The sequence below is a fragment of the Brassica napus genome, chromosome C6 (assembly GCF_020379485.1).
Source record: "Brassica napus cultivar Da-Ae chromosome C6, Da-Ae, whole genome shotgun sequence".
Classification (NCBI taxonomy): Eukaryota; Viridiplantae; Streptophyta; class Magnoliopsida; order Brassicales; family Brassicaceae; genus Brassica; species Brassica napus.
In genome coordinates, this window is record NC_063449.1 from 6,730,836 (window position 1) to 6,744,125 (window position 13,290).

General features: G+C 37.3%; 2 protein-coding genes across 2 annotated transcripts in view; one reads left to right on the top strand and one right to left on the bottom strand.

Moving 5' to 3' along the window:
* The window catches only part of LOC106406058 (myosin-3), a 48,477-nt gene extending 41,662 nt beyond the window's left edge, over positions 1-6,815 (top strand). The window contains exons 20-24 of the mRNA XM_048759528.1: positions 5,136-5,271; positions 5,368-5,497; positions 5,594-5,740; positions 5,813-5,880; positions 5,956-6,815. Coding sequence (XP_048615485.1) covers positions 5,136-5,271; positions 5,368-5,497; positions 5,594-5,740; positions 5,813-5,880; positions 5,956-6,609 — 1,135 coding nt within the window. The 3' untranslated portion in view covers positions 6,610-6,815. The remainder of the gene's footprint in view (positions 1-5,135; positions 5,272-5,367; positions 5,498-5,593; positions 5,741-5,812; positions 5,881-5,955) is intronic.
* A 3,864-nt stretch (positions 6,816-10,679) lies between these two features.
* LOC111206837 lies at positions 10,680-11,486 on the bottom strand. The gene is made up of 2 exons (XM_022704248.1): positions 11,229-11,486; positions 10,680-10,811 (listed from the first exon to the last, which is right to left on the bottom strand). The coding sequence occupies exons 1-2, from the start codon at positions 11,484-11,486 to the stop codon at positions 10,680-10,682; spliced, it is 390 nt and encodes a 129-aa protein (XP_022559969.1).
* Between the last annotated feature and the right edge of the window lie 1,804 nt (positions 11,487-13,290).

Sequence of the window (13,290 nt, forward strand, 5' to 3'; positions counted from 1 at the left end):
CTTCTACAAAGAAGAGTTTTAATTGATATGAGTTCAACTTTTAATTGAGATATTGTATACTTCTTTTAATTCACTAACGGATGCACACATGTCCACGCGCTTGTAAAATACTGTTATTATGGCCTTCTTACTAGTATACATTTTGGTAATCACACAATATACGCTTTTACTGTTTAACAGGTACAGGTGAAGAGATTCTGATTGAGGAATCAAATGTCCAACCTGTCAACACTCCCGTCACCGTCTGTGGTGATATCCATGGCCAGTTCCATGATCTCATGAAGCTTTTCCAGACCGGAGGTCACGTCCCCGACACTAATTACATTTTATGGTAATACACTCTTTGTCTTTGTGAGCATATGACACATCAATCAATATCATGTTGTACACATAAATTTTGATTTGCTTTATCAGGGAGATTTTGTTGATAGAGGTTACAACAGTCTTGAAGTTTTCACCATTCTTCTGCTTCTTAAAGCTAGGTATGCTTTTTGAATTTTTTTAACAAGTTCATGCTTCCTGTTTCACTTCATGTCGTACTTCTTTTGAGAATGCTCTTTAAGCTGTATACACACATTGCTTCTTTGGGCTTAAAAGCTGATAGTTCTCTTGTATTTCATTTGTGTAGATATCCAGCCCATATCACACTTTTGCGTGGAAATCATGAAAGCAGACAGCTTACTCATGTATGCGTTATTCTGCTTTATTGATATCTTCTTACTGCAATGCTCTTCACGCGATTCCTAGTAGATAAGTAACTTTGAAATTCTTCCTCAACTGGTCTAACTGGATTTGAAAGTTAAAAGTATCCATGTGGCAATATGTCTGCACACGTAGAAATGGATGCTAGCTTTGTGTGACTCAAGTACTGGAAGCTCATTTTGCTAACTTTTCATGCTTTACTTAGTAACATGGTCTTTTGCATCCACGAGTTTTTTTTCTTGATGTATCTCTATTCCTACACCATCTCTCGGAACTTTTAACATCCACTGTCAAGGAAGAAGATTATAATGATATTTTGTTTTATTTTGAGCACACTTCTGGTAAATCTTGTACCTCTTGCTGTAAATTAAATGTGCATTCCTGTATCTGCTGACAGTATGTGAAAATATTCTTACATGGTAACAAGTGTTGGGAAGTTAGTCAAAGTTGCACAAACACAAAGATTATAAGAACTTCTCTTCTTATTAGATTTAGAAATTCTCTCAAAACTAAACCTTTCAATGTGTTTCTCTTGATGAAACATCTCTCCATAAAAACTCTTTATATAGGAAGAAGCTACATTTTTTCCTAAGGGCGAAGCTACATCTTTTCCTAATAATAATATGGAAACATTCCTAAACTCGATATGTTTTCCTTTTTCCTTAACCCATCAAACTTCACTTTAATGAGTTAACTTGCTCCTCAAGTTAATTGGAATTATCCAACATTCTCCCTCTTAATTCCAACTCGAATCTCGGGTATGTTGATCTTCTGAACTCCGATGAACTTCCATAGACCGTTAATAGGTGCATCGCACTTCTTCGATACGATGTTGTACCAGAACGTGAGTATAGATGCTTCACTGCTTCTCTATGACTCTCTCTTAAGCATCCTATGGTGCTTCGATACGATGTTGCATCAATCTCAGGCTCCTCCTCTGCCTTTGATACTTTCAAACTCGTGTGCATCAGAACGTGAGTATAGTTACATGACTCCATCTTCGTCTTGACAAGTATACCTTGCGCGTATCCTTCTTGTTTGATGTGAATGCCATCAGCTCCTTGCGTTACTTCTATACCAAGATAGTATGTAAGCATCTCGAGGTCTGATAGCTATGATCAGAAGCTCCCCCTTCTATTTCTTTTTATATACCACAGGTTCCTTGGTGCACTTCGTGAACTCCATCTCCTTGAGAACACGGTCGAGTTTGATGTTCCAAGCTCTCGGAGCTTGACGCAAACCGTATAGTGCTTTGCTAAGTTTGTACACATGATCATCCTTTCCTTTCTCCACAAAGCCTTCTGGTTGAGTAACGTATACATCCTCATTTATGTCTCCATTCAGGAACGCAGTTTTCACATCTAAGTGATGGATCTCCCATCCATTAGTTGCTGCTAACGGCAAGAGTAGTCGTATGGTTTCTATCCGAGCATCTGGTGCAAATACTTCGTCGAAGTCTATGCCTTGTTGTTGCACGTAACCTTTTGCAACTAGCCTTGCTTTGTATTTGATCACCGTTCCATCTGCATTCCTCTTGATCTTATAGATCCACTTCAAACCTATCGGTTTCACACCTGCCGGCTTCTTGACGAGCTTCCAGGTCTTGTTTTTGATGATAGATTTGATCTTTGCCTTCATTGCATCGATCCAAGCTTGTATTACTGCAGCTTCGATTTAACTTTCTGGTTCACCATCGATGGTGAGCAAGAGTCTGCCACTTTCAACTTCAGCGAGTAGGATGTAATCATCGAACCGCTTTGGTTTTCTGATGTTACGACCATATCTTGATGTTATACGCGGGTCTTGGTTTGCATCGTTGTTCTCTACTACTTGCTCTTGTTCATCTGCGTCTACAACTTCTTCTTCTTCATTATTGTTTTGCTCTTCGTGGTGTTGGTGATCTTGATGCCCATCACCATCTCCTTCTTCTGTAACATCAATGTGAGGAAGCTTGAATGATCCTGGTTCTTTGTCTACATTTGTTGATAGTGTGTACGATGCGGTGAGATGTCTAGTTACATCGTTTTCTTCACAAAAACGAATGGACTCAGAAGATGTGAACTCTCCTCCTCTATCGGTGAGAAAAGTCTTGAGTTTTAGCTTCGTTTGATTCTCCACGTACTTCTTGAACTTTTTGAACCGATCGAACGCTTCACTCTTCTCTCTTAGCAGCATCGTCCACATATATCATGAGTTGTTTGCTGGTGTTGATGGTGATATCGGACCGCACAAGTCACCATGTACCAACTCCAATGTGTGTGATGCTCGATACTTTTCTTTAGGCAGGAAAGACTTCCGAGTTTGCTTCCCAACTAAGCAGGCGCTGCACACATCTTTCTCGTGTATCACCTGAGGCATCCCTACTACCATCTCTTTGTCTACCATATTCTTCATGACTCCAAAGTTCATATGTCCTAGCCGTGCATGTAACATCAGTTTCTTGTATTTGAAGACACTTCGGATATTCAACCTCCATTGGCGTCTTGTACAATCGGTTTGGTTGCCTTGTGACTTGTACTAATAGCCTTCCACGGGGATCTTTCAGCATCAGTAAGTCATCTTTCATATTAACCTCACAACCCATCTCGGTTGCTTGTCCAAGACTTATGATATTGTGTTTAAGACTTGGGATGTAGTAGATATCTTTGAGTGCTCTTCTCTCCCCCTGTTTTTTCGATGAACGTGATCGAACCTTTCCCAACAATTTCGACGTTTGATCCATCACCGAATTTGACTTTGCGTTTGATGCTCTCATCTAGGTTTGAGAAGAACTCTCTCTTGCCTGTCATATGGTTACTTGCACCATTGTCAAGGTACCATATACTCGTATTTCCATCGCATTCATCAAACCTCTTAGGAAACACTCTCTCATCGTTGAGGAATACTACTTCATGCATATATAATGCATCTGCTTCTTGTGATTCCGTTAGGTTAGCTTCTTCTCTTGGTCGTGTAGGACAATGTGACACGAAGTGCCCCATCTTGTCGCATCGCCAACATCTAACCTTAGAGTAGTCCTTCTTGGTCTTGTCTGAAGCTTCTCCTCCTTTGTTATGACCATCAGAACCATTAGACCTTCCTCGTCCTCTTCCTCTTCCACCATAACCTCTACCTCTGCCTCTTCCTCGCGAGTTGCTATGGCTTCCACGACCTTGTGCATCATTCTTTACAAACATTAGCTTCGATTGATCTTCATCTTGGGTTTCTTCTTTGATGCGTTCTTCGAAAGCCTTAAATCTCCCAACAATGTCTTCGAATCTCGTTGAATTTAGATCCAACACTTGTTCTAACGAAGCTACGATGTGAATGAACTTCGTTCTTGGAAGTCCCTTCAGAAACTTCTTTACCAGCTTTGATGCTTCCATTATCTCTCCTAACGCGGCTGCTCTCGATGCTAAGCCTGAAAGCTTTCCTGCGTAGTCATCCACCGTGTCTGTGTCTGTCATCTTCAGTTTGTCGAACTCAGACATCAAAGTTTGTAACCTTGCTTCTCTCACGCGATCAGCACCTAGGTTACGGGATTTGATAGCTTCCCAAATCTTCTTCGATGTATCATGTTCTCCAATCTGAAGTATTAGCGCCTCTGGGACTGATTGAAAGATTAGAGCAATCGACATATTGTTCTTCTTTGCATCGTTACTCCCTGGATCAATCGTATCCCAAACTTCGTATAAACGAAGTATCACTTTCATTCGCATCGACCATACGGTGTAGTTGGTCGATGTTAGCATCGGACATCGTATGTCCTTCTTCATCTCAAGACCTTTATCACGTGCTTGAGAATCGTCTCCCATGTTTTGATCGAAGTTACAACTCCTCTTGTAAACGACCTTCAAAACCTGGAGCTCTGATACCAATTAAAGTTGTACAAACACAAAGATTATAAGAACTTCTCTTCTTATTAGATTTATAAACTCTCTCAAAACTAAACCTTTCAATGTGTTTCTCTTGATGAAACATCTCTCCATGAAAACTCTTTATATAGGAAGAAACTACATCTTTTCCTAATAATAATATGGAAACATTCCTAAGCTCGATATGTTTTTTTTTTCTTAACCCATCAAACTTCACTTTAATGAGTTAACTTGCTCCTCAAGTTAATTGGAATTATCCAACATTAGTAATTAAATATTCAAGACGAACACTGTAAATATGAAGTGATGTTGTTTTGTTTAATTTCTCCTCGCTGTTCTTATAGATTTTTATAGAATTTTTTTGATGAATTATCAAAACAAGATATACAAAATAAAAAAAAACTAGACAAATTTATGGATTTGTACCAACATTATTACTTAGTTTTACAGATTTAGATTCATTTAGATCGGATTTTAAGAAATCGTTTTGGTTTTGGACCAATTTGCCGCCTAGACCGATTTTTAGAACCATGAGTAATAGTCAAGCATTCATGTTGTTTTCCTTATGTCACACTTTAGGTATGGTTTCCTTCTGCTGGAGAGCATTGCAGCAAAAGATCCTCTTAGTGTTTCGATTGCAATTCTTCATCAGTTCAACATCTTGCCAGAGATGTATCAAGTCGGCTACACAAAACTGTTTTTCAGAACTGGCCAGGTACTATATAGATAGTCTTCTGATGTCTTGACTTTCTCTAGAAGGGAGCCACAAATTTAGAAACTCTAACTGCAAGGTTTTGCCTCACCTATGCAGATTGGGGTTCTTGAAGATACAAGGAATCGCACTCTTCATGGGATCTTACGTCTCCAAAGCTGTTTTAGAGGGCACCAAGCACGGAGTCGTTTAAGAGAGCATAAAAGAAGAGTTACCGTTCTTCAATCATGTATAACCCCTTGTCTCATTTCAATATTTCAATATAAGTAGAGACTGTTTCAGATTAACTTGAGCTACGGCTTCTTCATACCTCCTGTTGTTTCAGTTGTTCGTGGAGAAAAGGTAAGAAAGGAATACACAGAGTTACTTCGGAGGCATAGAGCTTATTCTGCTATACAAAGCCATGTTAAGAGAAGGATTGCTAAGAGACAGTATAAAGCCACAGTTGATGCATCTGTTGTAATACAGTCAGGTAAAAAATGGTTTTGATTAAAACGTAAAATGTCAAAACGTATTTGATGTTAAAAGTTTCATTTACTCGCAGCAATTCGTGGCGATCTGGTTAGAAGATGTGCTGGGGATATTGGTTGGCTAAAATCTGGAGGCACCAAGGTCCTAGATTACTTTCTTGCATCTCACTTAAGGTTATAAAATGAACATTGTTTTGACTTAAAATTCTTTACGCAGAGAAATGAGTCAGACGAGGTGCTGGTGAAGGCATCAGTAATTTCAGAACTTCAGCGCAGGGTTCTGAAAAGCGAAGCTGCTCTCCGTGAGAAAGAAGAGGAGAACGACATTCTCCGACAAAGACTGCAGCAGTACGACAACAGGTGGTCTGAATACGAAACAAAGATGAAATCAATGGAAGAGATTTGGCAAAAGCAGATGAGATCATTGCAGTCAAGTCTTTCCATTGCAAAGAAAAGCCTAGAGGTTGAGGACTCGGCTAGAAACTCTGATGCGTCGGTGAACGCAAGCGACGCAACGGAGTTATCAGGAAGTGGCGGTGATTTCAGGACACATGGGAGGACAAGAAGTGTTGGTGTGGGTTTAAGCGTGATAAGCCGGTTAGCAGAAGAGTTCGGACAGAGAGCTCAGGTGTTTGGTGATGACACAAAGTTCTTGATGGAAGTGAAGTCTGGTCAGGTGGAGGCGAACTTGGATCCGGAGAGGGAGCTAAGAAGGTTGAAACAGATGTTTGACACGTGGAAGAAGGATTATGGAGGGAGATTAAGGGAAACGAAACTGATACTTGGCAAACTTGGGAGTGGGGAAAGTGGTGGTTCAGCGGAGAGAGTGAAGATGAAGTGGTGGGGGAGGTTGAAAAGTACCAGGTTTTAATGGTCTCTTTATTTCCTTGAGACGCACGTCTCTCTTTTTTATTTTACACGTTTGATGTTATTCTGTGGTTTTGGTTTTGTTGCTTAGAAGTGAGAAGGCTCTATGGTTACTTAAAAGAGTCATGTTTCTCATTTCCATGCAAATTCAGTAAATATTCTACTATATATTAAACATATATTTATAGTATTTCTATATTTTAAAGAAGTTCTACAATCCAATCACTAGGGACCAGTAGTTCTGCATAATCAGTCTAGGTTTGTGGTTTCACTGTTGGTATCTACTCTTGTGTCTTGAGGTCGAGTTTTAGATGGTCTACGGGATGGATTTTCTGATAGGACCGTATTATATAAACTACGGAGAACTGAATATTGTAAAGAATAAATTTGATAAAATTATACCAAAGATTAAGAAAAAGATGATACAACCGCAGAGGCGAGATATTATCTCTTTCCTTAACTCAAAATATGTCCCGTAGTACGACGGTTCGATAACGTAATGAGTCCCAAGATATAACTGCAAAAAAAATTCTGATTTGCATCACACTATCAGAAGCCTGACGAAACTAGTTTTGTGTGTACTCTTAGACTCAAAAAAGAAAAAAAAAGAAAACACAAAATTAAAGAATCAAATATCCAAATGGGAAAAATATTTTTACTACACTTGTTGTATATCGAGTCTCTGATGAGTTAACACAAGTGCTCTTCTTATAGCTTGCAAAGATGATGCACGTTATGTGATTATAATGGAGATCAACAAACGTAACAAATCAATAATGGAAAATTGATTTCCATAACTTATGACTTTGTACGTTTCTTCTTTTAAAGCCATAAAGAGGTTTTGAACAAATCAAAACTCCATCAATATACTTTACTTGGGTTTATATTTAATATTTAATCAAATATCAAAATATTTTATGAATAAGATTTAAAACAAATTAATTGACATAAAATCTAACTAATTTATTAAATCTCAATTCGAACCAAAATATTCAAAGTGAAATATTTGTTAAAATTTATATTTAACCAAATATAAAGCTTATAAGCTTTTCATGTCATTCACTTTGGATCTCCATTTCTCATTCAAAACAACTTCGATTTTGACCAACAAATACACTATTTCATAGCGTTCACGGTGACGATTACATCGTGCCCAAATTCTGGTCTTTCCGACAGACGTCTCCGTCGAAAAACCCATCGGAAAAATGGTTCACACCACTTTGTCAAAAACGAGTTCCAACAATCCCCCACATGAATAGAAATGACTCTATACACATGACTCAAGAAGAAAAAAAAAAAACTTTTGTGAGTATGAGCGAAAAATCCACTGCATGATGAGTTGGTAGCAATTTTTCAGCCTTGAACCAGTCATTGTTAATAGCTATCGGATTTACTCGAACAGGAGGTGGCCATGATGTCTTGAACCCCCCCGGACTTTAGTGTAAACCGAGACAATAACTATAACACAGTTTCATTCTCTCACAAAACTAATTTCTCTATTGTGTTCATTTTGGCCGTGAACATTCTTGGTAATCATGAGTGAACTTGGAGAATATAGCATTTCCTTCATTCTCCTAGAAACGGCCCCATTTCACACTCACAAGGTGATTTGCCATTAGTTTTGTTTAGAAGAGTATCATGTACTATTCCATTCATATCTCAAAACAATGGACACAAATCATTAAAAGTTAATGCTTATCCTATATTCCTTACATGTAGCACTGTTTAATCATCATAGGAACTGGGTATAGACCGAAGTCTTACAGTGCTTTGGGCAGATTTAGTTTGACTTAGTTGTCTCCTTGAACCTATTTCTAGGGATCTCCAGTCAGTTAGGTAGAGTTACCGCCAAACCTCATCTTAATTCACAGGCTACCCATTTCTTTAGATGATATAACAACTTGATCTCATGACACACCTTAAATAAAAGGATCCTAGGTTGTCATCACAGTGAACATAATCTCTTGAGATTAGTCGTGATCAATTGTCTAGTGATTTTTGTCATCTTTTTTCAAGATACAATCTATATTATTAAAAGAGAAGTACCCATTTGAAAATGTTCTTACTTCATTAATTAAACTTTCTTTTTTTTGCTTGTCTTTTTCAGTTGCATTTATGAAATATCCTAAAACGAATAAAACTACCTAATTTATTACTTGTCTTTTCAGTTACATTAATGAAATATGCTTAAATGAATTTAAACTTTCTATTTTATTGTTTGTCTTTTTCAGCTAACTTAATGAAATATCCTTAAATAAATTTCGACATAATGTCATTTAATCAACCAAAAAAACTCATGAGTTATCCTTACGTGCATAATTTTAATAATGAAGATTTTTAAAAACGTGTATCATTAAAATGTTAACTAAAACATGCAGCACTAATATATAACATGCATCAATAAAACTAGAATTGACTCATACAATTGTACGGATATTATTTTCAGTTGATTAAATTTAAAAAATTATTTATTCAAAAAATATTTAAGAATGAATATGTTTTTAAAAATTATATGGTATTATTTGCTCATAACTCATTTGTCATTTGATAAATTGTTAGAAAGAAAATTTTAGCATAATATAACTCAGTTGTCATTTGCTAAATTTATGGTTTTTATTTATATTTTTTATTATTTAATTATAATATTTTTATTTTATTTTTGAAAGATAAATGAACTTTCTTTCAAACAATATTTTTGTAAATGTATTTTTTAAAAAATAATCAAATAAAATTGTTATTATCATTGAATATCATTATTTTTGACATAATTTAAGTTTTCGTTTACATCAAAACTTATCATATTTTAGGATAATTTTTATTTAAAATGTAATTTTCATATTTTTCAAACAAATTCTAAAAATATTTTTTAAATATTTTGTTATAATTGTTAAACTACGGAGAAATAAATATTGTAAAGAATAAATTTGATAAAATTATACCAAAGATTAAGAAAAGATGATACAACTGCAGATGCGAGATATTATCTCTTTCCTTAACTCAAAATACGTCCCGTATTGCAACGGTTCGATAACGTAATGAGTCCCAAGATACAACTGCAAAAAAAATTCTGATTTGCGTCACTCTATCAGAAGCCTGGCGAAACTAGTTTTGTGTGTACTCTCAGACTCAAAAAAAAAAAAAAAAAAACACAAAATTAAAGAATCAAATATCCAAATGGGAGAAATATTTTTACTACACTTGTTGTATATCGAGTCTCTGATGAGTTAACACAAGTGCTCTTCTTATAGCTTGCAAAGACGATGCACTTTATGTGATAATAATGGAGATCAACAAACGTAAAAAATCAATAATGGAAAATTGATTTCCATAACTTATGACTTTGTACGTTTCTTTTTTTAAAGCCATAAAGAGGTTTTGACCAAATCAAAACTCCATCAATATACTTTACTTGGGTTTATATTTAATATTTAATCAAATATCAAAATATTTTATGGATAAGATTTAAAAAAAATTAATTGACATAAAGTCTAACTAATTTATTAAATCTCAATTCAAACCCAAATATTCAAAGTGAAATATTTGTTAAAATTTATATTTAACCAAATATAAAGCTTATAAGGTTTTTATGTCATTCACTTTGGATCTCCATTTCTCATTCAAAACAACTTCGATTTTGACCAACAAATACACTATTTCATAGCGTTCACGGTGACGATTACATCGTGCCCAAATTCCAGTCTTTCCGACAGACGTCTCCGTCGAAAAACCCGTCAGAAAAATGGTCCACACCACTTTGTCAAAAACGAGTTCCAACATTTTCTTCGGTCACATACGAATCTACAGCGAAGAGATCTGAGTTGTCATTGTCTATGGTTCCTTAGCCGCTGGTCCCCTTTGGTTGTCAGAGACCGGATCTGGGTCATATCTGGTTCTAAGAGTCCACCAGTGAGCTGTAGCGTCACTGCCTCTTCTCTCGGTCCTCCCTCTTGTCATGTCGATGTTCTTACGGTGGATCTGAGGCAAAGGTCTTTAGAGATTCTCCACTCTTCTTAATTAAGTAAAGTGTCTTGGAGGCATGACAACAAGGACCTCTCCTCCTAGTTTCAAGCACCATCACGCATAATCTCTTACAAACCTCCGATTATAGCCTATTAGACCCAAGAACCCAAGCAACTGCTTCACCGTCTTAGGTGTAGGCCACTTCACCATAGCTTCAGTCTTGGCAGCATCAGTAGCAACTCCATCCTTAGAAATAATATGGCCAAAGTAATCAACCTGAGTTACTTCAAAATAACATTTCTTCCGATTGGCAAAGAGGGATTGTTCTCGTAGCACTTGCAACACCTTTCTCAAATGTAATCAACCTGAGTTCTCAAAGGTGTATAATCCCTCTTTGCCAGCTCCTCCTGATTAATTCTGCCTCTTAACTTCGTTGTTTTTGGAGAATCAACCCCCAAGAAAGAATCCATAGACAAGGTTCTCATTTCCCTTCACATAACACCTCTTCTTCCTCTTCCAAAAATTCCATCTCAATCCCATGAACAACTGTCATAATACAAATCTCTCTATTAGGACATAGATGATTCCGAGACCAAGGAGCTTTACATTTAAAACAAATTTGATCTCTGCATATAGCATCTAACTTAGGTCTGTGTATTTCACCCTCTGTCTCTGAAATGACTGATGATACACTTCATTCTCTTTATTACCTCCGGTATTGCTTCTCTGCCTATCCAAAACTCTACCTCCAGTGTTACTACATGCACCACGATAAGTATTATTGGATTTCGTAGTAACTGCAACCTCCTCATGACCAACCTTACTCACAACTTTGCAAAAGGCACTCTTCTCCATCCGTAACACAGCTGCAATGAAATTCGGTAAACCTTGAGGATCCTTCATCTTAATCACTTCCTTCATCTCAGTACTCAAGCCATTATAAGAGATCCTTTACAAATGTCTATCTTCAATGCCTGGTACTTGAGTTGACAGCTCCTCAAACTCCATCACATAATCAGCCACCGATCCCGTTTGTTTGATTGAGAATAATCTTGTGCTTGGCTCCTCATCAATCGATTCTGTAAAACGCAGAACCAATTGTTGTTTAAATTCCAGCCACCACGACGCATCACCCACGCAAACCATTTCTTCACTCTTCCTTCAATACACAGCGGAATCAGATCCAGCCTCTCATGATCACGAAACCGACCAACCACAAAGAAATGTTCAATACAACCAACCAATCATTTATCTTCGATCCATCACAATCAGGCATCTCAATTTTCTTAAACATACTATCACGATTCGTCAGATTCAAATCACCAGAACGATAACTAGGTGAGTTATTGCTCTGATTCGTCTCCGAGTTACGAATCAGTACCTGATAAGAGGGAATCGACGATTCTGGAACTCGCGAACGAAGATCGTCATCCTACTCCTCCACCGGACGCTTATCTAACCTCGTCAGAATCTCCTTCAAGCTATCTTCTACCGTACCGAACCGCATCTCATTAAGCTGATTAGGCTCCGCTGTTTTCTTCATCAACAACTTGTACGACTCGTTTAAAAACTCAACCTCCTTCCGCATCGAAACATCTTCATCCGCCGATGGTGACGAACTTCGAGAAGCCATCGTGACCGATTCAGAACCATTTCACTGCACCAATAATAGAGTTTAGCTATCTCAATCTAAGTAAACTTTGTAAATCTCTTTGTAAACTTGAATAAGAAAGGTAGTACAGCTTTGAGTATGAGATCTACAAAACTCTCATGGTGAGAATTGCAGAAATCATCAGTCTCATGGCGACTGTAAAGTATTGACTCATATCGCCAAATACAATTAACATGAAAGCATAAGAAATCCAAAATGAAATTGACAAGTATTTAAATGTTTAACTCCTTCCAACTGCAAAGCCTCTGCGAGATACAGAAGGTCTTCACTTTTATTCAAATTCCCACTTCAACGTTCAACTCCATGTCAGCATTACTCTGTTTTCCGTCCATAGTCTTCTTCTTTTTGACTTTTGAGGAGTCGTTTTAGCTCCTCCAGCCTCTCTCACCTTCTATCCGAATCTCTAGGGTATTTTTCGGACCTCTGTTGAAGAAAGCGCTTATCCGTTTGAGCTTCCCATGTAACGTGTGGCCAGATTATGGAGCTGTTTTACTGCCTGCGCTTGATCAGAGTTTCTCTCGTGCCTCATGAAAGTGTTTGCTTCTTTGTTGGTCTTGAAGAGCCATCTCCCGAGTGGTAAAACTTTCATGATTTAGCAACCTAAATGTGACAGCTCAACTCCCAGTGAACAGATCACAGAGCAACGGGCACAAGAGAATATTCTTTCAAAAAGCAAGCAACATGACAAAATGTTGACCAAGACCAGTACGAAGGGTGTTTCAGCATTGAGCTACCTGATTCAGAACAATGGCTAGATTCTGGTACCAGTTGATGAGAACAGTACGTTGGGAATGTCCTGAAATCTATTGTACTTACTCTATTGTGTTCATTTTGGTCGTGAACAGTCTTGGCTAATCATGAGTGAACTTGGAGAATATAGCATTTTCTTCAATTCTCCTAGAAACGGCCCCATTTCACACTCACAAGGTGATTTGCCATTAGCTTTGTTTAGAAGAGTATCATGTACTACTCCATTCATATCTCAAAGCTATGGACACAAATCATTAAAAGCAAATGCTTATCCTCTATTCCTTACATGTAGAACTGTTTAAT

What these genes read in the sequence shown, in the direction of transcription:
- LOC111206837 (XM_022704248.1), bottom strand. Translation starts at nt 11,486, where the DNA reads ATGAAGGAAGTGATTAAGATGAAGGATCCTCAAGGTTTACCGAATTTC. An exon ending in AGTCATTTCAGAGACAGAGG is followed by an intron (nt 10,812 to 11,228) that starts GTGAAATACACA and finishes ATTATTTCTAAG; the next exon opens with GATGGAGTTGCTACTGATGC.